The following is a 25,212-nucleotide window of genomic DNA, read 5'->3' as shown; positions in this document are numbered from 1 at the left end:
AGCTTTCCCCGCCATCCGTCTCAACTCCCTATCTAAATAATACTCCATCCTTCAAAAATTCAAATGTTAGAACATTGAATAAGAGATAATAAAATAACGCATAATCTCAAAAAATCAAGCCAACCAAATTCTAACTACCATACAATACGCAAGACATTGACGCCAATAACAAAATAAATTCAATACAAATTTAAAAATTAAAATAAATTAGTTATAAAGAAAATTAATCTTGTATATTATATTTGGAAAATATATCTACAAAAAAAATTCTAATTAAATATATTTTTAAAAAATTAAAGAATATTCAATTATTAAATTATATAAATAAATTAATTATAAAAAAATTTAAAATAAATAAATAACATAATTACTATTTAAGAGTCGGGCAGACTATTAATAGTCAGATCGAGCCGACTGTTAATAGTCACCATCTTTTACTATCACTCTCGCCGAAAATCGTCATTATCGACGATGGAGAGGTCCAAAAATTACAAAAAACTCACATTTTTCATCCCAGCATGACCCACAATCTAACTACTCATGCATCTTCATCTAATTAAACCGAATAAACGTAAAATAATTCAATTAATGAAAATTGGAACAAAAAATACAACTTCAAGCGAGAAAACTAACCGGAATAATTCGTCCGGTGGTAGATACGTGCTTCTGATTGTCGATTGAAATCACTATGACATTGGTGGTTTTGGCCGGTGGTTGATCGGTCAGTTTTTTTGACAACTATGGCGTCGATTTTTTTGAGGTCGGTCAGTTAGAGAGGAAATTCTCAAACAGTCTGTAGCCTTAAAGGGTAAAATCGCCCTTTTAGTGTAAAGTTATGTATTAACTTTTTTTTTTTTTATTCATTTAATGGGTCAAAGGCCAATGTTAAAATTTGCTACAGTCCAAGAGTTATTTCCGTGTATTTCCTCCTCTCTTATACAGTTATCCTAATTTAGTTAGACAACTCTTATCATCAGGGCGTATTAATTCAAATTGATGCTTTAAACTAAGAATTAGAGGAAAAGATAATTAGCATCTATAGTAAAAGTAACGTCTGATGCATCCAGAATATAACTAGCAATGTAAAACAAGTGTCTGGAAATAGATTACAAGACACACTGATCATCACAGTATTGCCCAATAAGCTACACCAGACAGTCATAAGAACTGCTTTAGTGGGACAACTGTAACAAAGAAAGTCGTCTACTTCCGAAACAAGCCTGAACTCTGGAGAGTTCTGCAGTAATCAGCAATAATTGGAGAGTTCTTAACTTGTTCCCATATTTTGGCAGAATTCTTCAACCAGTCGCGTTCAGACACAATCCTTGAGAAAGATGGGCCACTGGTAGATAAAACCTGGAAATTTGAAATTTGAAGCTCAAATATTGATGGTATAGTATCATTCAAAAAATAATGCTCTTCCCAACTGCCACAATATATGTGATGTGAGAGAGAGAGACCTGATCCCTTACTTTCCACAGCATGGAAATATAGCTCTCATACTGTGGTCTTGAGGAGTCGTCTCTACCCTTGGATGGTATTAGAAACAATTTCAGGTTGGAATCTATGTCATCAATTTGAGTGTCAGAAGAGTGAGCATCTTTTGATGCATCTCGGCTTTTCAATCTCATAAATGAAGAAGACCTAAAACCTCGTGCAAGGGCCTTTTTCATTTGTACAAAATTTTGTGGTGCAACATCTCTGTCACGAAGCCTACACAAGAAAAGAGCATGACAAAATAGCTCTTCTATTTATCAAAACATCCCAAACATGATAATCTCCCCACAATCATCCTAATCGTAAGCGATCAAGCATGTAGATAGTTTCAATAAAACCAATTATATAGGCATGTCACCGAGCATAAGATTTCAGAATTGACATGTTTGATCCCAGTATTAAACTGTGTTATGCATCAGCAATGCTAATCATGATATATCTTAACAAACCTTGTATGCACAAAAACTGGGGCAGCAATGTACTCATCTCCACCCTCTAGAAGTTTATCCTTTTCTTTATCAGCACCCATAGTAGAGCTCTGTGGATGAGAAAAGGTCAAGGAAGATGGGTCGGGTATGCCATGTTTTAATAAATCCACCTGCCACCAGATAATGATGTTACAGATTCATATTAGAGGTCCAAAAATATAGTTAGAAAATAATATCATGGCAGTATCAAATCTTTCTTTGATACATCCAAAGTAGTAAGAAGGAAAAACTAAAAATGAAACGAACAATCTAGAAAACAGAGGAGATTTTTATAAACAAAATGCTATTTGTCAAAATACTGAAGAATTCACCCATTGTAGACATTCCCAAGCTGTGGGATAAATAGATACTTATGAAAATGATATAAAAATGGCAATAAAGAGGCAACAATCAATCCCATTGGCCATGAAAATTGACAAAGTGGGTTTTTGTTTGTGATTTGAATCCGTATAGAAATCAACCTAATTGCTATATGTTCTCAAAAGACCATAAATTTGTACTGACAAGAAGTTTCAAATTATTGTAGCAAATCAAGAAAACACGATCATCCAACTAAAGACTAGAAGTTAATATAGAAAAAAGGACGTGCTAACAAAGAGATTGAAAGAACTGATTACCGTCAACATCAAGTGCCACATGCTATCATCATGAACTCCCTCCGATACCACCAAGATTATATGACAAACTGATGCAAGAAGAACGCCAAGCTAGAATGATTCCTTGCAGCAAGGATTAAATAATAACTTCAATTATCATAGTATAATATTCTTAGAACTATACACCAGTTTTTAGGACCATGGAATACATATAATTTACAATTCTTCAAAGCATTTACCTGGATACTCATCAGTTCATGAGCCAACTCTGCAGACAGAGACTCACCACTTATTACAGATACCGTAGATGAACCATCAGGCCGAATCATCTCAGCTAACACAGAAGGACTAAACACAGGCTGCATATAATACAAAGACTAAGAAATAAAAACACAATTCTCGAAATGGAAGCTCATTCAATTCGTATTCTTTTAACAATCAAACGAATACAACAACCATTAAAATAGCAACAAAGTATAAAACCTGAGTGTCCAGAAGTATAATCCTTTCAGAGGAAATCCCAGGCTCAATACCAACAGTACAGTGCCTCCCCGTTGCTCTCGTTTCCTCCGATTCTACCGCAAATGGGGGTAGCATTCCTGTAAACCATGCACAAATTCAGCTCATCTTTATTATCCACATTTATAATTAGCATCAGAATTTTCCCGAAAGAAGCCATTTTTCCCACACTTAGCACAAATCCAGATTTTTATTTTATTAAACAAGCATATATAGAGCAGAGTACAGATATGCAGACCGACGCACCAGATGAGGAAGGATCAAAACCATAGATTTCATTCAAAATGGTTGATTTGCCCACCCCAGGCGGTCCAATCACACCCACAACAGTAAAATCTGTGTTATCTGTTAAAAACTGCAAAACAATTACCAATCCAGAAAAGAAAAACAATCAGCAAATCTAAAGAAAGCAACTTCAACGAGTTGTGGGGGAGAGAGAGATTTTGTGTGCTGACCGGAAGGAATCGTTCGATCTGGAAATCCCAGGAATCTGAGAGGAGGTTAAGAGACCCAATTGATTGAAGGCGTGACCGGAGTGAAGCGGAGTCCTCATCGTGACCGCCGCCGCCTCCACGGTTGAATTTACCGGAGGTGACGAGGCCAGGCTTCGTTAGTAATATCTTGGGACCTTGCGTCGGGTTTGAAGAGCCACTGCCTGCCATGTCTCTCTACAGGACCGAATTTGTCGCACAAGAGTCTCTCTCTCTCTCTCTCTCTCTCTCTGTTCTTTGCATCAACTAACCTACGTTTTATTTTTCTCTCAGTATGTTAAAATTGTTTGCATAAATAAAATTTGTTTAGGAATTCTGTGTCTTTACTTCCTAGGACTTGTAGACAGACGGACTATCTTGACACCCTACCTGCCGAAGAAGGTGTGGATGAAATTGATCAACTATGCATTCACCAACACTTGGGAACGGGACCAAGAGGAGGTATTGGAGGTTGATGACCCAGTGGTTCACAAACACATTATGGAATCCGAATTTGATCACTTAAAGAAAATTTTGACGCAAAAGCCGTAACTTAGCACGATACGTCTACGACGATAATTGGGGATGATGAGAGAGTTTGCTTAATATGAGTTAGTTGGTCATAGTGACCGGCAACAAGTTCGTGCATTCAGCAAATGATTTTAGAGATTAAGTTTTTGGGGAACTGTGTTACAAGGATCTTATCTAAGGAGTTAAGAAGCTTTCTACTAAGATAGAGTGTTAATTCCCTAAATGGTCATTGAAATTTTCTTAAAGTTCTCATGGGGTCATTGAACTTAAAAATTGCCTCGTTAGTCACTTAAATTTGAAAATTGGTACCCCATTCATCACTAGGTAAATGACGCCCGCAAAATTGGAAGGATTTGATGAGATGTTTAATGGTATGGCTTACGTGACACGCATTTGGAAACTATAAAATAAATTGTTACATAAATCATGCTATAATTAGTTAGAAACTATAATAATATAACTCTTTAAGTTTGTGAAATTCAAATTTCAAAAAGCTCTCCATTTGGGTAAAATCATGCATTCGACAGTCATTAAAAAACCCCAAATATGCATTGAACGATTTGTGAATAAAAAACAATCACATACTTGTAGACTCGTGCTCAACGTCATCAAATTCTTCCAATTTTGCAAGTGTCATTAACGCAGTAATGAATGTGGTATCAGTTTTCAAAGTTACGTGATTAATGGGGCAATTTTTTAGTGATCCGTCAGAACTTTGAGAAAAGTTGAGTGACTATTTAGGAAATTAACACTAAGATAGTCCACAATAGTATTCCATTTGGTTAGGAAACATATGGATGGAGGATCGTGTATCTATTGGGGCTGAAACTTTGTAAACTTGATATTTGGAGATCTTACCTTTATTACAGATCAAATAAAGCGTCATTTGGAGGATGGGGACGTCGGTTATGAAAGTTATGATTAATTGATCAGAAGACTTCTATCGGTGTCACGCTAAGTCTAATTTTAGTGATGGTAGGTCCCGTGGATTTTAGTGATATTGGAACTTGTGTTGATTGTATTAACGGTAAACAAACCAAACACACAAATAAAGGAGCCACAAGAAGCACACAGTTTCTTTAGATAATACACACCGATATATGTGAGCCTTTTAATATTTCATCCTTTTGTGGAGAAAAGTAGTTTATATCATTTATTGGTGACTTTTCACGTTATGGTTATGTCTATCTACTGCTGAAAAGTTTCAAGTTTTAAATAATTTAGAGATCTTTGTCAATGAAGTTAAACAACAATTAGACAAAAAAGTAAAAATTATTAGATCTGATAGAGGTGGTAAATATTATGGAAGGTATGATGAAACTGGACAACACCCTGGCCTATTTGTTAAATTTCTTGAAAGATGTGGCATATGTTCTCAAGAAATTATGCCAGGCATACCACAACAAAATAGTGTGGCAAAAAGGCATAATCGTACTTTGATATAATGGTTAGGTGTATATTAAGCAATTCAACTTTACCCATTTCTTTATGGATGTTTGCCTTAAACACTGCTATGTATTTGCAAAACAGTGTTCCTAGTAAATTAGTTCCAAATACCTCTTTTGAACTGTGGACGGGAAGGAAACCTAGTTTAAAGCAGCTATGTGTTTGGGGTTGCTCGGTAGAATCAAGAATTTATAATCTACATGAAAAGAGACTGGACTCAAGAACAATCAGTAGATTTTTCATTGGTTATCCAGAAAAATTGAAGGGGTATAGATTTTATTGTCCTAAACATAGTACTAAAATTGTTGGAACTGGAAATAATAGGTTCATTGAGAATGGTGAAGTTAGTGGGAGTTTGAAACCATGAAATGTGGAAATACAATAGGTTAGAGTACATGTTTCTCTACCCTCAACTTTTTCTAATATTGTTATTCCTCGAATTGTTGAACAATGTGAAAAATTGCCAGAACAATAAATAAATAATCAAATATCTCATGATGAAGATACTACTAATAAACCTGCACTAAATGAACCACGAGAAATGGCATTAAGAAGGCCACAAAGACAACGTATACCTGCTATTTCTGATGATTATGCGGTTTAACTCAAGAGTATTGAATTTAACTTAGGAATTGTTGATGATGATCCAGTTTCATTTTCACAGGCCATCGAGGGTGCTAATTCTATTAAGTGATTAGATGCTGTAAAAAATTAATTGAAATCTATGGAGCATAATGAAATATGGGATCTTGTGAAATTACCTAAATCGTGTAAAAGAATTGGGTGTAAATGGGTTTTTAAGATCAAACGTGACACTAATGGTAATATCGAACGATATAGAACTAGACTTGTTGCCAAAGATTTTATTCAGAAAGGTGATATTGATTATTAGGAGACATTCTTGTCAATCTCTAAGAAAGACTCACTCAGAATTATAATGATTTTAGTAGAGCATTATTACTTAGAGCTACATCAAATGGATGTGAAGACCGCATTTCTAAATAGAAATTTAGATGAAGAAGTTTATATGGATATAATGGCTTTAGTCGCTCATTATGACTTAGAGCTACATCAAATGAATGTGAAAATCGTCTTTCTAAATTAAAATTTAGATGAAGAAGTTTATATGGATCAGCCTGAAAGTTTTTCAATTGAAGGAGAGGAACACATGGTGTGTAAGTTAAAGAAATCAATATACGGATTTAAACAAGCTTCCCGTCAATGGCATCTTAAGTTCAACGATATCATTACTTCCTTTGGATTTAAGGAAAATATCGTTGATCGATGTATATATCTAAAAGTCAGTAGGAGCGAGTTTATATTTTTCATTCTTTATGTTGATAACATCTTGCTAGCTATTAGTGATTTTAGCTTGTTATGCGACACTAAGAAATTTCTTTCTAAAAATTTTGAAATGAAAGATATGGCAGAGGCAACCTATGTAATTGGAATTAAAATATTTCGAGATAGGTAACAAGAATTATTGAGGTTGTCTCAGAAAGCATATATCAATGAAGTTTTAGAGAGATTTAAGATGAAAAATTGTTTAGGGGGTGTCGTTCCAATTCAGAAACGAACAAATTTTATATCATATAATGTCCTAAAAATGAATTGGAACGCAAACAAATGACAGTTATTCCTCATGCATCTCTTGGTGGGAGCTTAATTTAACCTCAGACTTGCCCAGACCAGAGACCAGTTTTGCTGTCGGAATGATGGGCAAGTGTCAGATCATTGAAAAGTTGCAAAGAAAGTATTGAAATACTTGTAAGGAATTAAAGATCACGTGCTCACTTATAAGAGATCTGATAATTTGGAGGTCATTGGATATTCAGATTGAGACTTTGCTGGCTGTGTAGATACTAGAAAGTCTACATTTGGCTATCCATTCCTCTTGATTGGAGGGGCTATATCATGGAAAAGTACGAAACAATCAATCATTGTTGCATCCACTATGAAAGTTAAGTTTGTGGCATGTTTTGAGGCCACAGTTCAAGGAAATTGGCATCGGAACTTTATTTCATGGCTTGAAATTGTCGATAGTAATGCCTAGCTGCTAAAACTTTATTGTGAAAATTCCGCCGTGGTCTTCTTTTCAAAGAACGTCAAGTACTTTAAAGGTGCCAAACACATAGAATTTAAATACTTTGCCATTAAAGAAGAAGTTCAAAAGCAAAAGGTGTGAATCAAGCATATTAGCACCAATCTTATTATTGCAAATTCATTAACGAAAGGATTGCCATCAAAGAAATTTAATGAACATGTTGACAGAATGGATATTGTTGGAAATGATCATTGACATTATGAAATTTATATATTGACACTTTGAGCTCATTTATTTATTATTTTTTACAAAATATTATTCCTGTCATAATTGTTGGTAAATGTACACGAATGGATCATGTAAATGCTGACAGGAATAGTCCTTTTAAAGATATTATTGAAATGCAATTTTCGAACTTGGAAACTAATATTGTAGTACATTAAAGGAACTATGCCGAAATAATGGTATACAACAGCCATAACTCTTATTAGTATGATTAGTCTGCGTCTCGTGTGTTGCACGAATTTTGTATTTATTTTGATTTTATTAGTGTAGAATTTATAGATTGTACAAAAAGTATTTGGAAATAAGAAATGTTTGTTTGATTCTCATCTTTTGGGCAATTGTATATTTTATGTCGCGATAATTTATTTTTATTCTTATAAATAAGTATAATGAATGTTGTGATTGTATATATGTCAACGATAATTTATTTTTAATTATTTTTTATATTTTTTGTTTAATATAGATGAAGATATTTTTTTTATCTGATATTGCAAATACGTTGTAAATTGAATTTCGTAAAATGCTTTTCTTTAGCAACTTCGATTCGAGAGGCTATACTTGTAGTTCAAAAATAACACATGCAGTTATAAATTGAAAGAGAATATCCACATACAAAAATATTTAAATAACAAACTCAGATTCGCACGTAAAATAACTTGAAGTGGCACTTACTGGATGGTCAGCTTCCTTGTTGGTGTAAGAATTAAAACCCTAATAGCAGCCTATTCTTCGGACGATACAACAGTCACTCCAAGGTTGGTAGGGCAAAAGAATTTGAAAAAAAAAATTTAATAAATTTTATTCGAAAGAGAAAAAAATTAAAAAGAAATTTAAATAAATTGATAAAAAAATCAATTATTTATAAAGTAAAATTTTCAATTTTAACTAAATAATATTTATATATTCTTCATTTAATTTTCATAACTTTATTTTATTTTTTACTTCTAAATAATTTAAAACGAATTTTTTTACTTATATAAGTAATTTTTACATATATTAGAAATATTTTTTGTTAATATGTTTATTTTAAATTTTTTTTTTTACAAAAAGTGATATATATATATATATATATATTTTTTTTTATTTTTTTTATTTTTTTTATTTTTTTTTTACTTATAAAAGTGGTCAGCACGGAGTAAGGCGGGAGGTATGGAAAGTTGTATGTTACATAGATTCACATTGCCTTTCTTACACTATATATATAATATAATAATATGAGCAAATAAGTTGATTTGAAAAGGCATGGCCATAGCGTATGAAAATGGATAACGGTAAAGTACAAAAAAAAAGAAATTAAATAATCCTCCGTGCCCGAAGACCACACTATATATAATTATTTTTTGTTCTTCTCTCTTCAATTTTTTTAACTTACAAATAACTTTTTCATTAAAACTGAAAAACTAAGTTTTATTTGGAAGATAAAAAAAATTTAAAAGAAAAAAATAATTGATTTTTTTAAGAAAAAAACGCATTTGTTAACACATACGTTTAATCTCCGTTTTACTATTTTCGATATTTATTTAGAACATTCGATGCCTCTACGATATAGTTCTCAAAATGAGTTTCGAGAGAATGTAAAACATTTATCAATTTGACTATCGTACAATCATCGATGAATTTTTTAAGTTAACTTGTTATCGAAAATTTTGAAATAGTAATAAAATAATTAATTCTTTAAAGAAAAAACGACTTATGCGTATTTTTTAACACATACGTTTAAAGTCCATTTAACTATTTTTGATATGTACTTAGATCATTCGATATTTCTACGATATAGTTCTCAAAATGAGTTTCGAGAGAATGTAAAACATTTATCGATTCAACTATCGTACAATCGTCAATGAATTTTTAAAGTTAGTTTGTTATCGAAAATTTCGAAATATAGTTTGAAAATGCCAACTTTGACGTCCCATAACATTTGATATAATAGACCGTTTCACGCACCGTTAACGACGTACAATATTATGTCGCGAATACTTCAAAACGATATTAAGAATGTAATATTTCGACTTCGTTTGATATCCAGTAATGAGCGTGAAAATGAACACAAAAACATAAGTATAAAATTTTTTTTCAATTTCTCTCATGGTCTCCTTCACAGTTACCCTAGGTCTCTGTGCAAGGAGACTAAGGTCTCTGTGCACAGAGACCTCATGTCTCGTGCACGGAGGCTTCCTCTTATTTTTTTTCTTTTTTAAATAAAAGTCAATACTTCTTTATATTATATAAACTAACTACAATGATATATAATCTAAAGTAATATTTAGATAAATTTAATTTAAAAAATTCAATATTACTATAAAATTAAATATTGTCTGAAATTATTCTCGTTTTTCTTAGAAAATTAATTTTTTATTACTACTTATTATTTTTTCGCAACATTTTTCTCAATACATCATTTTGCTCAAAAAAATTATGCGGTATGACGTAAAAAAAATTTTCAATTATGTAAAATTTCATTTTTTTCCAAGTGGGGAGCAAAAACAACGCGTTCCTCCGTTGCACGGAGAAAAAAATTTCCGTCATACCACATAATTTTTTTTGAACAAAATGATGCATTGAGAAAATTATTGTAAAAAAAGAATAAATAGTAATAAAATAATTGATTTTTTAAAGAAAAAACGACGTATACGCATTTTTAACATATACGTTTAATCTCTGTTTAACTGTTTTCGATATTTATTTAGATCATTCGATGTCTCTACGATATAGTTCTCAAAATGAGTTTCGAGAGAATGTAAAACATTTATCGATTCGACTATCGTACAATCGTCGACGAATTTTTAAAGTTAGCTTGTTATCGAAAATTTCGAAATAGTAATAAAATAATTGATTTTTAAAAGATAAAACGACATATGCATATTTTTAACACTACGTTTAATCTCCGTTTAACTATTTTCGATATCTATTTAGATTATTCGATATCTCTACGATATAGTTCTCAAAATGAGTTTCGAGAGAATTAAAACATTTATCGATTCGACTATCGTACAATTTTCGATAAATTTTTAAAGTTAGCCTGTTATTGAAAATTTCGAAATATAGTTTGAAAATACCTATTTTGACGTCCCATAACATTTGCTATGATTGACCGTTTCATGCACCGTTAACGACATGTAATACTATGCCGCGAGTACTTCAAAACGATATTAAGAATATAATATTTTGACTTCATTTGATATCCCGTAATGAACTTGAAAATGAACACAAAAATATAAGTAAAAATAAAATAAAATAAAATAAAATTATTTCTCTAAATTTTGTCTTCATGCACGGAGACAGAGACACCGTCTTCATGCATGGAGACACCTGCCTCCGTGCACGAAGGCTCCAACAATATTTTTTTTCCCTCCGTGCACGTAGATAGTGAGGCATTTGCTCCATGCACGGAGAGATTACCTTTTTTTTTTGCTGTATAGTTTTAGTTATAATTTTTTTTTCAATTTATAATTCTCTTTAATTCTTTTCTCTTCAAATTTTTTACTTACAAGTAATATGTTGTAAAAAAAATTTCTGTAGCATATTATCTTTATCTTTTTTTTTTAATATAAAAGTGATATTTTTCTCATATCCCTACTATATATATCTATATCGGAGTGGGGAGGAATGGAAATTGCGTGTTGTAATAAATTTGGAGGTAGTGTATAATAAAATAAAATATATATCAAGCAAACGGCGTCGTTTTTGGCCCCCAAATTGAAAAAAAAAACAAAAAAAAATGTTACAGTAAAGATGGATCAAGACATTGTTGCTTTCTACAGTGCCCTCACATTCCCCTTTTTTATATAATAGGGAAATATCAAGTGACCAATGTATGAGGGATTTGAGCTTTTCATACGTGCATTATGTTATAGACCACATAACGATGTAATATTACATGGGCCAAGTCGAAGAATGTTAGACCAATTAATGTAGCCCAAGTAATATTATTAATAAATAATTAAAGTGATTTATTTATTGCTAAAATTTTATTGACTCACTAAGAAGTGACAGTTTTATAACTACATATTTTGATGAAAAGTGGGCAATTATTTTAATGATCCATGAAACTGTCTATCTCTGTCTATAGATGTGAATGGAACCCATAATTTTTGTTTTTATTGTTTATCTTATTTTGTAGGTCTAAATCTTTAATTAATTGTTATAAATTCCCCCGTTTGCCCCCATTAAAACTCATTAATTCGCATTATTTTGTCAATTTTTCAAACAACAGCGGGCCCATGTGTCATTGGTTCAGAATATACGTGTACCATGAAAGGGAAATGTTTTAACAAAAATGCTATTTGTACATCATTTTTTTTTACATCAATTTTCACACTCCTTCACAAAGGTGGGATCCACGATTCTTTTAATCGTGGACTCCACCCACTTGCATGTGTGTGCTATGAAAAAAGGTGTGAAAAAAGTGTATATGTAGAATGGTTGATGTTTTAATTAATAATGGAGGGTACACTTCACTTTATATATCTAAATAACGGTAATACCCTTACAATCACTAACCAATGAAAATGTGGATAAGGGTGATTGAACGAGAGGTAAGTTTGCCTTCGGACATTGATATTGTAGAATGTTTTTGTCCAGCTGTCTGAACGGTCCATTTGACTGAAATAAACTATTATCAATAGATGAGAAAAGTGGTAGACATGACCCCGCTTGTATAAAAAAAGGACGGTTGAAAAGTGGTAGAAAAAATAATTTAATGAGTTTAGAAGAAGCCAAATGGATATATTTCTTGATCAATTAATTTATATGTAAAAATCATGGAATCGTGAGGCTATGGCATTGGGGCTAATTGCTTACGTAGATTACCAACTCTGGCTATAAATCGTTGTCAGCTCAAAAGGGGTAGTTTAAAATCGCTTCAAATTCTAGCTATCGTTAACTCAAATGCGATTTTAGTTGACAATGGAGCCAAAATATCATGAGAGTAGGAACACTCGAATTTCATCATCTTCCTCGATTGAATTCCATTCAGATTTTTCTGTCCAAAAACTTCTGTGAAATGGATATATTGAAGTCCTCATTTCTCCACTCAACTCCATTGAATCCAACTCCAAAACCCGCCAAAAATGGGACCCGGAAGTCCACATTACTCTGTTCCATCAAGCCGGACCCATGGTCTCTCAGCGACGGCAATTCTTCCAACCTCAACAAACCAAAACCCAAATCGAAACACCCGAAGAACCCTCTTTCCGATGACAACGCTCGACGGATAATCAAAGCCAAGGCTCAGTACTTGAGCGCGTTGAGGCGGAACCAGGGCTCACGCGCACAAACGCCCAAGTGGATTAAAAGGACTCCCGAGCAAATGGTGCAGTACTTGGAGGACGATAGGCATGGGCACCTTTATGGGCGCCACGTTGTTGCTGCTATAAAACGTGTGAGAAGCCTTTCTGGGAAGGCGGAGGGGACGTTTGATATGAGGGAAATAATGGGGTCGTTTGTCACGAAGCTTACTTTTAGAGAGATGTGTGTGGTTTTGAAGGAGCAGAAGAGTTGGCGTCAAGTAAGAGACTTCTTTGCATGGATGAAATTGCAGGTTGCTTTCTCTTTGTTATTTTCGCCATTTTTTGAGTTTTTGATTGGAATTTTAAGTCGCAGTTTATCGTTATTTGATGAATTTTGACAATTGAAGAGCTAAGTAGGAAGAAATCTCATTTCCGTTGTGCTTCTGTACTATTAGTACATTATTTCACTTTTCTTCTTTTAAAACTGGTGGAAATGGCTTGTGCCAATTGAAAAAAATAATGTATAATCGACATCATTATATTCATTGAATTACATGAGTATAAATCATTGAGTTACACGAGTATCAAATTAAAAGCCTTGTCCCTTTGCCTTTTCATACAGTTTTAAATCTGTGTTTATTTGCGTCTTGTTCTTGTAAAATTGCTTATAATAGCAGTTTTTTTAGGAGATCACGTGTTTTACTTTTTCGGTTCGTTTCCCCTTTTGAATTGTGGAATTATGTTGAAAGATTCACATATTAATTGAGTATAATGCTAGATTAATGATCTAACAGTTAAGCTACCGGCCCAGCATTATAACCTACACAATTGTCTTGCGTGCATATGGACAAGTTGGAAAGATCAAGCTAGCTGAACAAACTTTCTTGGAGATGCTTGAAGCAGGGTGTGAACCTGATGAAGTTGCTTGTGGCACCATGTTGTGTTCATATGCCAGATGGGGGCGTCACAAGGCTATGCTCTCATTTTATTCTGCTGTACAAGAGAGAGGGATAACGCCTTCTATTCCTGTCTTAAATTTCATGCTTTCATCTTTGCAGAAGAAATCATTACATGAAAGTGTCGTACATATATGGAGGCAGATGATTGATGAAGGGGTGGTCCCTAATCATTTTACTTACACAGTTGTCATTTGCTCACTTGTGAAAGAAGGTCTTGCTGAAGAAGCTTTTAAGATTTTTAAAGAGATGAAGAATTTGGGATTTGTGCCTGAAGAGGCAACATATGGCCTTCTGATCAGCTTATTCTCCAAAAGAGGTGACAAAGATGAAGCTTTCAGCCTTTATGAGGACATGAGATCACGAGGAATAGTGCCCAGCAAATTCACCTGTGCTTCACTTCTAACGTTGTACTATAAGATCGGGGATTATTCTAAAGCCCTTTCCCTTTTCAGTGAAATGGAGAGGTACGGTGTTGTTGCTGATGAAGTCATCCACGGTTTACTGATTCGTATATATGGTAGATTGGGACTTTATGAGGATGCACAAAAGACTTTTGAAGATATTGAGAGGTTGGGCCTACTTAGTGATGAAAAAACATATACAACAATGGCACTAGTGCATCTCAATTTCAATAATTTTGAGAAGGCATTAGACATAATGGAACGGATGAAATCTAGTAAAATTTTACTCTCTAGATTTTCTTTAATTATATTGTTGCAATGCTACACAATGAAAGATGACCTAACATCTGCTGAAGTTACATATCAGGCTCTATCTAAAACTGGACTTCCTGATGCCAGTTCTTGTAATGATATGCTAACTTTGTATCTGAGACTAGGGTTAATGGAAAAGGCTAAGGATTTCATTGCCCAGATCAGGAAAGATCAAATTGCATTTGATGAGGAGCTAGTCAAGACAGTAGTGAAGGTTTATTGCAAGGAGGGCATGCTAAAGGATGCAGAACAGCTGATAGAGGAGTTGAGTACAGTTGGAACGTTTGAGGGGAGCAAATTTGTTCAGTCATTTTTTATGGCCATGAATGGACAATGCAGCAGATTGACAGAAGCTGAAAGTGCTTCTGAGACCTTGGATCTACTTGATACTCTGGCTTTTGAGCTAATGCTTATGCTCTGTCTAACAGATCGAAGCTCAAAGACACAAGAAAAACTTAAGCTATTGCTGAAGACCAAAAAGGGCGAATCAGCAGCTAACCAAATAATTTGCAAATTCACAAAAGAAGGCAAGAAAGCTTCTTAAGTTTTAAAATTCATATTAGATTCGATTTTGATTTCATTAACAAAATTGCGATGTTAGGGGGTTTTTTTGGAACTGGCATATGAAATTTTTGTTGCAGGTGTGTCAAATGCAGAATATCTTTATCAGCTCATGATTGAATTTGGTTGCACGCTAGAGGATTCTGCAAGTGCATCCATGATTAGATTTTATGGAAAGCAACACATGCTTAAAGAAGCTCAAGACATCTTTGAAGATGTGGCAGGGTCTCTTGCAACTGGAAAAGTTCTATATAATTCAATGATTGATGCATATATCGGGTGTGATAAAGAAGAAGATGCATACTTGTTTTACAAAGAACAGACTGAGAAAGGGCATAATTTGGGTCCTGTTGCCATTAGCATACTGGTAAAAGCTTTGACAAAATCAGGTAAGAAATGTGGAAATCTAAGCATTTTCGAGTATTTTACTCTACAAGCTGCTTTTTCATTGAAAATTACAAATTCTTCAAAATTATCAACTCTGCGTATTACAACTACTGTCTTAGCTCTCTAAGTTTTTCAGTAGTTGCACCAATAAATTACGTTTAGATTCTCACTTTTCTTTCATGTAGGTTTTCCAAATCTAGGATAAGAATATAAAGTTGTTTATTCTAAAACTTTTTATATATAAAGTTGTTTGTTCTAAAACTTTTTATATCAAATCAATCTATGCCTAATGTTAATTACCCTAATAATTGATATTGAGGTTTTCAGTAAAGGGCCTCTTTTCCATTATCACATGAACCGAGAAACTTTAATGACTAAAGGCCTTGTGGCATAGGGAGACCTTTGGTGTCTCTTGTTTGATAATCTGGATCTCACACTAAATGATTTTTCTTTATTTTTCAGGGCTTATCCCTAAATAATGTTGTTAATAGATTGTGCACCAAATCTTTGAGCTTGAAGACCTTTTCTTATCAAATGTTTACACATTTAGATTGGAAGAAGAATTAAACTATCTTTAATGTAAGAACTGCTTCAAATGCTGGGAATTTCGAATGCAATCTAAATTACATTGTCTGTTTACGGCAATTTTTTTTTTCCATGGTTACCTTACACCAGCACTTTGTGTTTCTTAGCTGTTGCATGATTTTGAGTTTGTTTTCTTTTAATTTCACTTATTGCTTTATGTGTTCCTTGAGAACTTGAAATCCTAAAGGACTAGTGATTACTACAGTTTTTAATATATTGTGAGTTGTTATTTGACACTGTTTTTTCACTTGAATATTGATAGTAATCATCTTGTAGGCAAATATCATGAGGTTGAAGATGTTATTTATACTAGTTTCCAGGCCAATACAGACCTCGATACTGTTGTGTACAACACTTTCATAAAGGCAATGTTAGAAGCAGGTAGACATTGTTTATGTTTTCTGTCATTCATTTTCTGGCCATATATCTTGGAAATAAAATGACAGTTTCATGGCACAGGTAAATTACGTTTTGCAGTGAGCATATATGAGCGCATGCTTTTTGAGAATATTTCCCCATCAATTCAGACGTATAACCTGATGATCAGGTTAGTTATTATGATTTTCTGAGAGTTGTTTCTAAAAAGAAATTGATCATGAAGAAAGATTGTCTACCAAATTTGTTTAGAGGAATTCATGGTGGATGCAGTGTGTATGGACGGGGTCGAAATCTGGATAGGGCGATGGAGATGTTTAATGTGACTCGAAGCATGGGTATACCTTTAGATGAGAAGATATACACGAATTTGATTTGCTATTATGGAAAGGCTGGTATGTACTTATTTGCCAGTGAAAATAGTTCACAATTCAGTACACCTTCTTGAAAATTGAAATACATTAAATGAATATTACTTTGCGTCTGAAGGCTTATAAAAAAAATGTATGTACTTACTTTTGACCAGCTTTTACGAGGATATATTCTATGCAAATTTAATTACTAGTGGATCCTATTCACAATGAGTTCTTTTTCCCCTTCCTTTTTTGTCTTTGGAATATACCTGCATAACGGAGCATATTGATAATTCAATGTTTATATTGATAAGAACAATTTAATCTCCCATCCCAACCAAAAGAGCCCAAACAGTAAAAAAATAAATAAAAGGAATGGAAAAAGGCATCTATCTGTATATTCTGAGGTGCTGCTCAGTACTGGACTGTAGTTTTCTATGAACCTTTTGTATTATGATTGTCATGCAAGTTCATGAATCATTACTTCTGAATTGCTATTTTGAAGGCAAAAGTCATGAAGCATCAGCTCTGTTTTGTCAAATGCAGGAAGAAGGGATTAAACCTGGGAAGGTATGTTTATAGTGGTTGCCAAATATAATGTAGAGAAGTCTAGTTATGATACTCTAGATATTTGATTTTGAGCACTCATTTTCATGGGATAGTGTGTCCTATTTTTCTAGCTATTGTTTATGGATACATTGTAAGAGAGCTTGGAAGTCTCAACTGCTGGAAATTCTTTTTTAGTTTGTGTATGGATGCGTGACACCAGCTCATTGTTATCTTAATTGCAAATATTTTCTCAGATTGCTGAATTGGTCGAGTTTAAGAGAGAGCTTACTTTTCTGGAGGTTTTAAGATATAACATGCTGCCAAGATCATTTCATTGCAAGTAATTAATATGTTTCTTCAGATGACTTGGAGAACCTTTCCAACTTGAGATTGAGTTTTTTCTCCTAATCACTGTTGTGAATAATACAATTGATTAATTACACACGCCAAAGTTCGAGAACATCAACTTGAAACTATATCGAAAGTCAAACTATACCTTTCTTTCTAATTTGTACTCAAGATAATGTGTGTTTTATGCTTAATTTGGGGGATGCACAGGTGAGCTACAATATCATGATCAATATATATGCTGCTGAAGGACTCTATCATGAAGCAGAGCTTCTTTTCCAAAGCATGCAGAAGAATGGTTGTTCACCTGACACTTTAACCTACCTTGCTCTCATTCGAGCATATTCAAAGGGATTGGAATACTCAGAAGCAGAAAAAACCATCATCTCGATGCAGGAAAAAGGAATATCTTTGTCCTGTGCTCATTTTAACCTCTTGCTTGTAGCTTTTACTCAAGCAGGTTTGATGAGGGAAGCTGAAAGGATCTATGGGAACCTTATCTCAACTGGATTAGATCCTGACCTTGAGAGTAATCAGATTATGCTTAGAGGTTATCTGAAATTTGGAAATCTGGAAGAAGGTATCAACTTTTTTGAAAGAGACTGTTATTCTTCGGAACCAGACAGGTTTATTTTGAGTGCTGCAGTACACCTTTACAAGTCAGCCAGTAGGGAGTCAAAAGCTAAAGAACTTTTAAGTTCCATGAACAGTTCAGGGATTCGGTTTCTGCAGAATCTTGAAGTTGGATTAGGGACAAGAAACATCTGATTGAGTGTCAGTCATTGCAGTATTTGCAACTTCAAATTTATGATTATTCAGAGAGCTAAAACAATAGTTAGAATGACAGACAGCAATTTACTCATTGGTAATTAGTGATTTTGCTCCTACTTCTTGTGCACAAAGCTATTACCAACTGAAAAGAATTAGTTATGAAACAGAAACTCCAGACGTTCACAGTAGGATCTGCATTGTTTTTGTCTACTCTGGTCTGGGATGGTGGTCATTTTCATCGCGCTCTTTGTTGAATTCCATAGTGGTGACTCTGCAAAGATGGACTTTGCATGCAACTCCTATTCCGATCTTCTAAATGCACTCCAAGAGAAGGTAGTTACTGATACAAAATTTTATGGATCAACTTATTTGAAAATTATAAATCTTTTAGATGTTTCACCTGTTTATTTAACTTCATTTGATCTAGTATGCTTTTGCTTTTGCATATAGTTGGTGTTGTTTCTTATTTCATATATCATTATAAATTGTATTTGGTGCAAATTATTTTTTCTAACTTTCTCTAGGTGCATTTTAATTCCTTGCCAGTCAAAGGTGAGGATGCAGCAACTGTCATTTATATTGTAGATACCTTGTCTTAATGAGCAACATGCACCTAGGGAGGCTACTATGTTGAAGTCTGATGAAAGATTAGCATACGTTTAACATATTCTTTCCAATTGTGCTTAAACATTTGAGCTATCATAATTATATGGCATCATCTTTGAAATCTGTCTTGAAAATCTGTATTTTCTTATCTTCTCTAGGGATTATCGTTGAATCAACAATCACTTCACATGCAGTTGGGCAGAGTATCATCTAAGTTCCAACCATCCAAATTTTCTAGCTTGATAGCATGGCATGCTATACCAATAGTGCAACTTTCCTTGAGCACAAGGCAATCATTCCAGAATTCAGATACAAAACCCCTCGATCAGGTTAGAACTTGAGTTTGATCTTCAACCGAGGTGCGGCTAATTTGAAATTAGTTCGGAGGAGTGATTGTTTACTTACCCTTTTGTAGAAGAAACAGATGATGGGTGCTCTGTCTATGGACGAGGCAGATGTTGGCTGAAGTCGAAAGAATGTTGTGTATGTCATTTTGTTAGACACCTAAGTTGTTGAAGAAAATTAGTAACAAGGCTGAATATAAACAAATGTCAGTTTGTCAGAGAAATGTCATCCATTCTCCGTGTTGCAAATTCCAGCTTGACCGCTGAATCCATAAATGGCAGACAAGTAACGGGACATCTACTTATTTATGAAGAATATTTTATACATTATAGGAAGTGTCTTTAAATGTAGAGGGTTGAAATTTTTATGCACTCTTAACAATGTTCATTTTGGCTCTTTATTTTGCTTTTCTCAAAAAACACCTTTTGATTTCTCTTTATATTTTATAAAAAATGTTGAATCTCAACTTTGAGAGCCCTTATCACCTCGCCTCTGGAGCATTATAAGGGAGATAAATTGCGGGATGTGCCCCAATAGGTCAGGGAACAAGAGCTTGCTTGTATATTGGTGGCTATAAAGAGTTCAATCTCATATCTCAAGAATCGAACCTCATATTGTGATGTCAGTAAGGTTGAAACTTCCTCACTCCTGTACTTTACACCATTGGGTTATGTCTCGGGAGGCTTCTCTTTATATTTTATTAAACATGCTTTTATATGTCAACGGTCAATTGATTTATATGTGAATACTTTAAAAAGGAGAATACTGAAATTTGTGACTTACTAAGCACCTGTTTTACAACTATTATTTGGCAAAACAAAAAATGTTTTGAATAGTAATTTTTAGGTATGATTAAAAAATATGAAAAACTTTTGGATTTACATGCAAAATATATTTATTGTATATATGTGTGGTTCAGTCGCGTTTTTATGTTTGTCTCAAGTCTGGTAATTAGGAGAGCCCATATTCATTGAAAATTTAACATTTATGTAATGCATATCCTAAAATAAAGATTTCTGTCATGTTAGATGATTTTGAAATTACATGTACTCAGGCAAGGACTGCATCGCCAAAACCTGTAAAAATGCTCAGGTCTTTACCAGAACTCTTGGAAATGCAAGAATAATGTCATTAAATTTTACGTAACTACATAAAATACTGATATTATACCAAATCAAATCAAACCAAACCAAAATGATCAACTGAAATATGCTGGTGATTATCGATAACATGGATTCTAATCTAAGCTAAAAGAATTACCAAAACTCCTCCACTTTCGCAAGGGAAAAAATGATTACGTTACCCGAAAACTATAGATATTCGTTTGATTGTTCATTTTGAATCCATCCCGGATGAAATCTTACTTCACATCACCTTCTCCTTCACCCGCGGCGAGTTTCCTTCTCTGTTGATGCTCTGCAACTTTATAATCCACCACTTCTCGAAACAAATTTGGATCCAATATGCAGTTCTTGCTCCCGTAAACAGCTGCTTGAACGCTTGCCATCAGCTTCGCTATCTCTCTTCCTGAAAACCCCTCAGTTTTTGCTGCAGATTCCTTGAGAATATCATCGTTTATGCCAACGATCTCAATCTTCTTTTGATCTTTTTGAAACAAAGAAGAAAACAAGCCCGGTTTTCTAGCCCCAGCTCGAGCTATATACTTGTCCAGATATAGTTTCAGTAATTTGAAGCGTTCGGCTTCGCCAGGCAAAGGGAATTCCAGGACCTCATCAATACGGTCTGCCACGGCTGAATCAAGATCACCTGGGCGATTTGTTGCAAGAGCTAGAACGATATCTTTGGACTGGTCACCTGTCCGAAATAGGAGTGCATTGAGTGCGCTCCTTTGAGCTTCACTCATATAGGTTTTATTCCTCCTGTCAATTCAAGAAACCAATGTTAGCTTGAATGAATTAAAATGTTACCGAATGATATTTCCCAGGGAAAATATGGAAATCAAAAGGATCAGCCAGTCGATGACAGTCGGATACATCATAAATGTAGAAATCAATGTCTGATACAAAAGCACGATGAGTCTCACAAGTTAGAATCTCTAACTTTCAGTTTTCTTCTCTGTCCCCACTTGTTTTGTTATTGTTACTTTTTTTGTTTGAAGATACCAACATCAATTACCTACTAAAGCTGAAGTAGCAAAATTAAATTCTAGTGTACCTAACAAGTGTTTTTAAGGATGTCCACGGATAAGATACTCAGAAAATACGATTTTTTATTATTATTATTTTTTTCAATAAATAGATTGATAATGACATGAAGAATAATGCCTAGCTTGCTGTATATATCAAGTTATCTTTACAGAGGAAAAGTATAAAAGTAGTATCCAAAAATTTAGCGACACTAACTTAAACTAGTCAAAACTCCCAGGGAAATGCTACTTACTCGCACAAAAATGCATCTGCTTCATCGATGAAAAGCAACAAACCCTTGTTCGACTTTTTTGCCCAATCAAATAGTTGATGTATCTTTGTAACAGCCTGAGAGCCCAGTGGTGCTACATCACCTCCAGTCATTAATGCATAGTCAAGCCCCTGTATACATATGAGAAACAGATGTCAGGGCTGTACAAATGCAAACAGATAGCATCCTCTATAGGAAATCTAATTAAAATAAACTAGAACCTATAAAGGGCAACCCACAAGGTGTNGTACAAATGCAAACAGATAGCATCCTCTATAGGAAATCTAATTAAAATAAACTAGAACCTATAAAGGGCAACCCACAAGGTGTAACACGTCACTAGATATTCGCTCATGTTTGAACTGGTCGCCGTTGAGGGGAAGAGCTTCAAGCCATTTAAACTTTGATAAATTGAAAAGGAAGGTTACGTTCCCCATTCCACGAAAGGAGAAAGTCATGGGGGAGGGGGGAGCGAGGGAGGGAGAGAGAGAGAGATTTCCCATCTAACTGACCACTTTGTCATCTAATCTGTTGACTATGAACTCATTGCAGCACTTTCTATGTTCCTCTCATTACATTATAATGATGATGTTAAAATGAATATTTTTTTTATAAAAGAGTGGATAAAATAATGAATGAGGATACACCCACAAGTGGATTTGACACTAGAGAGTATCATGTTTACAATAGTGATGTGACTTCATCAAATTGAGTATGAAGAGAGGTAAACCAAACTTAAACATGGTATGACATGATTGCAGAAAATTGAATCTCCTTGGGCATTTTAGTAGTAGATGTAGCAGTGGATCAGGAGGGGGAAACATTCGTGTCAAAAACCTCAATTTATTGCAAATCAAATATTGCTTGGTTGTTCATTTGTTGTTCTTGTTGTTTCCCCATACAAACAGGATATTTGAAAGCACAAACAAGGTTAAGAAGTCGACTCAAAGAGTTATTATGCATGAACAATAATGGTTAAAAAACATAAACAATCAAAGTTCACAACAGAAAGCTAGTATACAACAAGATATTTCTTGAACTGCAACTAACCCACAATTAGATAGGTTAATCAGGAACCTATATGAAGGTAAAAAGCCAACAGATGTCAAGCGGCAATAGGTCCAACCCCCACTATCATAATAAATATTCCCTAGGCAAGGAAAGGTTATAGTTCATACAGATTTGCGTGCAAGCTCTCTAGCAGCCATTGTTTTCCCTGTTCCTGGAGGCCCGTAGAAAAGCATGTTTCTAAATGGTGCTTGATGAGCTTTTGTATTTGCAGTTGCATTAGCCAACTGTTCGATACGTTTTTGAAGAGAAGGGTGTAAAATAACATCACCAAAACCATTTGCGCGTTGGGTGCCAGAACTTCTATTACTCATGGCGCGTGAAAACAAGCCTGACCATGGGTATTTCCCCCTGGAAGACTCCCTGATCAGAGATGGTTGTCCTAATATTCGGTCCACATAACTCCAAATCACCCTTGCACCTTCTCTGAAATTCAGAATACAAATTCATTTAAGTGCAAATAAAAAGTGCTGACAAGAAGGTTACATAAATACCATCATCATGAAGATAATTTATAGCTGACACCGCCAATAGCATATTAATTCAATAAATAATCCCAGGCTCAAATATAATAACTGCAATTTGCTAATCACAGAACATGAATGCCCATATACACTCAAATGAGATGATTGATTATGGCTATTTGAGCTGATAAATAATAAGATGATTGCCTTAGAACCAGGAACTTATTAAAACCAGTTGCAAATTACAACAGTGAGCATATCATGCAGCTGCTAAGGTTAATTTGACGAGTATATATCGCTGTAGGCTGGTCAGTAACAAATTAAAAAAAGAAAGATAATGAACTGGAGCTAGCAAAGAATATGGTTGCAGGGACTAGTAATAATACTCTCCAATTATGGTGTAAATATATAGTCATTATCTGTTCTTCTACCGCAAGAGGAGCTGCTTGGGATTGTTTAAGCAATTCACGTAATCGTTGAAAGATGGATAGACCCGATCTTAGTGTATAGGAGTTATTGAAAAAAACAGAAAATAAAGGACCGAGAAGCTATGGCTGATTCAACTACATGAAACAGGAGAGAAGCAGGTTACGAGGCCCATTGGTTACATAACTCAAAATACCTGGCGATAAATAGATTACTGAAGTGAGGGAGAATTACTTTTTGAATTATCAAGTTATGTCATTCACAAGGCTCGAAGAGTTTGTAACCCAAGATGCATCATTTTTGCATTGTATGGTCATCACTCACCATATGATCTTACCAATTGGACTCAAGGCAATAAAAATTCCAAGTTCCCTAGATTCAAATTCGTTCCAAGGTTCAAAACTCATAGACTGCAGAGTTCAATTCGACTGAATAGGTAAGAGGATACAGTGAGCAAAAACAGAGAAAAGGTTACTACAGCCCGATGATGCAGAAATAAATTAAAATCAAAATCATGTGCCCAAATCTTGAGACATAACTATAGTGTGGACTGAGTATCCTAACATCTACAAATTTGATAAAGAGCACAGCAATCCCATGCAAAACAAAAGGATTGTGTTCTTTATAACAATTCCAATACCTTGTTGTGTAGACCCCTGCTGCAAGAGCCGTCACGCCTCCGACAGCTACAACCAGCTTATTTTGATCTGTTAAAATTTCCCGTAACCCCCCTGCAAACAATGGACCGATTACTATTCTGCAGTCCATTTAACCCAAAAAATAATTGAAAGAACGTTTATAGCAACAATATCCTTCTCAGAGCACTTTTAATGGTTAAAAATTTAAATTTTGTCAACTTTTGTCCACTTCCCATTCCCCGTTTTCTCTCTTTTTTCCCCAGGGAGAAGGGGAGTGGTCTGTAACACAAAGGAAGGAGAAGAGTAAGCAAATAAATCTCAAGTATCTTCATTTTTTTCCTTGTAAGGTAAAAAAACACACTGGAAGCTCCACAGAAACTAGCATGCAAATGGCATGGCTAAGCATCATCAAGCAACCCAAATTTTTAACATTATATCAAGACAATGTTATTATTATATGTTGCGAAGTGGAAAATCAGGGCAATCCACTCCAACTAGCATCACTTATCTGTGTACCCCCCCCCCCCCCCCCCCCCCCCCAA

At 34.3% G+C, this 25,212-nt stretch overlaps 3 protein-coding genes across 7 annotated transcripts; 1 reads left to right on the top strand and 2 right to left on the bottom strand.

The window, feature by feature from the left end:
• Window positions 1-1,013: 1,013 nt before the first annotated feature.
• Window positions 1,014-4,031, bottom strand: LOC111410588 (protein SMG9-like). The gene is made up of 8 exons (XM_023041006.1): window positions 3,556-4,031; window positions 3,347-3,455; window positions 3,065-3,180; window positions 2,821-2,940; window positions 2,603-2,692; window positions 1,947-2,095; window positions 1,461-1,713; window positions 1,014-1,356 (listed from the first exon to the last, which is right to left on the bottom strand). Exons 1-8 carry the CDS (start codon window positions 3,760-3,762, stop codon window positions 1,204-1,206), a joined length of 1,197 nt encoding a protein of 398 aa, XP_022896774.1. The 5' UTR covers window positions 3,763-4,031; the 3' UTR covers window positions 1,014-1,203.
• An 8,689-nt stretch (window positions 4,032-12,720) lies between these two features.
• LOC111410586 (pentatricopeptide repeat-containing protein At5g27270) lies at window positions 12,721-20,097 on the top strand. 5 transcript variants are annotated; one of them, XM_023041003.1, is made up of 11 exons: window positions 12,725-13,415; window positions 13,899-15,303; window positions 15,418-15,726; window positions 16,586-16,690; window positions 16,769-16,856; window positions 16,958-17,079; window positions 17,543-17,607; window positions 18,145-19,038; window positions 19,230-19,286; window positions 19,470-19,640; window positions 19,727-20,097. In XM_023041003.1, exons 1-8 carry the CDS (start codon window positions 12,798-12,800, stop codon window positions 18,700-18,702), a joined length of 3,270 nt encoding a protein of 1,089 aa, XP_022896771.1. In that variant the 5' UTR covers window positions 12,725-12,797; the 3' UTR covers window positions 18,703-19,038; window positions 19,230-19,286; window positions 19,470-19,640; window positions 19,727-20,097. The 5 variants fall into 5 exon arrangements, with proteins under 5 accessions (XP_022896773.1, XP_022896772.1, XP_022896771.1 ...); XM_023041005.1 differs by lacking the exon at window positions 19,230-19,286 and having other exon boundaries at window positions 12,721-13,415; window positions 14,163-15,303; XM_023041004.1 differs by lacking the exon at window positions 19,230-19,286 and having other exon boundaries at window positions 12,724-13,415; window positions 16,787-16,856.
• Window positions 20,098-20,769: 672 nt separating this feature from the next.
• Window positions 20,770-25,101, bottom strand: LOC111410585 (ATPase family AAA domain-containing protein 3-like). Its single transcript, XM_023041000.1, has 4 exons — window positions 24,673-25,101; window positions 23,253-23,568; window positions 22,057-22,205; window positions 20,770-21,536 (listed from the first exon to the last, which is right to left on the bottom strand). The coding sequence occupies exons 1-4, from the start codon at window positions 24,798-24,800 to the stop codon at window positions 21,017-21,019; spliced, it is 1,113 nt and encodes a 370-aa protein (XP_022896768.1). The 5' UTR covers window positions 24,801-25,101; the 3' UTR covers window positions 20,770-21,016.
• Between the last annotated feature and the right edge of the window lie 111 nt (window positions 25,102-25,212).

Source organism: Olea europaea, chromosome 15, assembly GCF_002742605.1.
Source record: "Olea europaea var. sylvestris chromosome 15, O_europaea_v1, whole genome shotgun sequence".
Lineage (NCBI taxonomy): Eukaryota > Viridiplantae > Streptophyta > Magnoliopsida > Lamiales > Oleaceae > Olea > Olea europaea.
The sequence above is the reverse complement of the archived record's forward strand: the minus strand, read 5'-3'. Positions and strand labels throughout refer to the sequence as shown.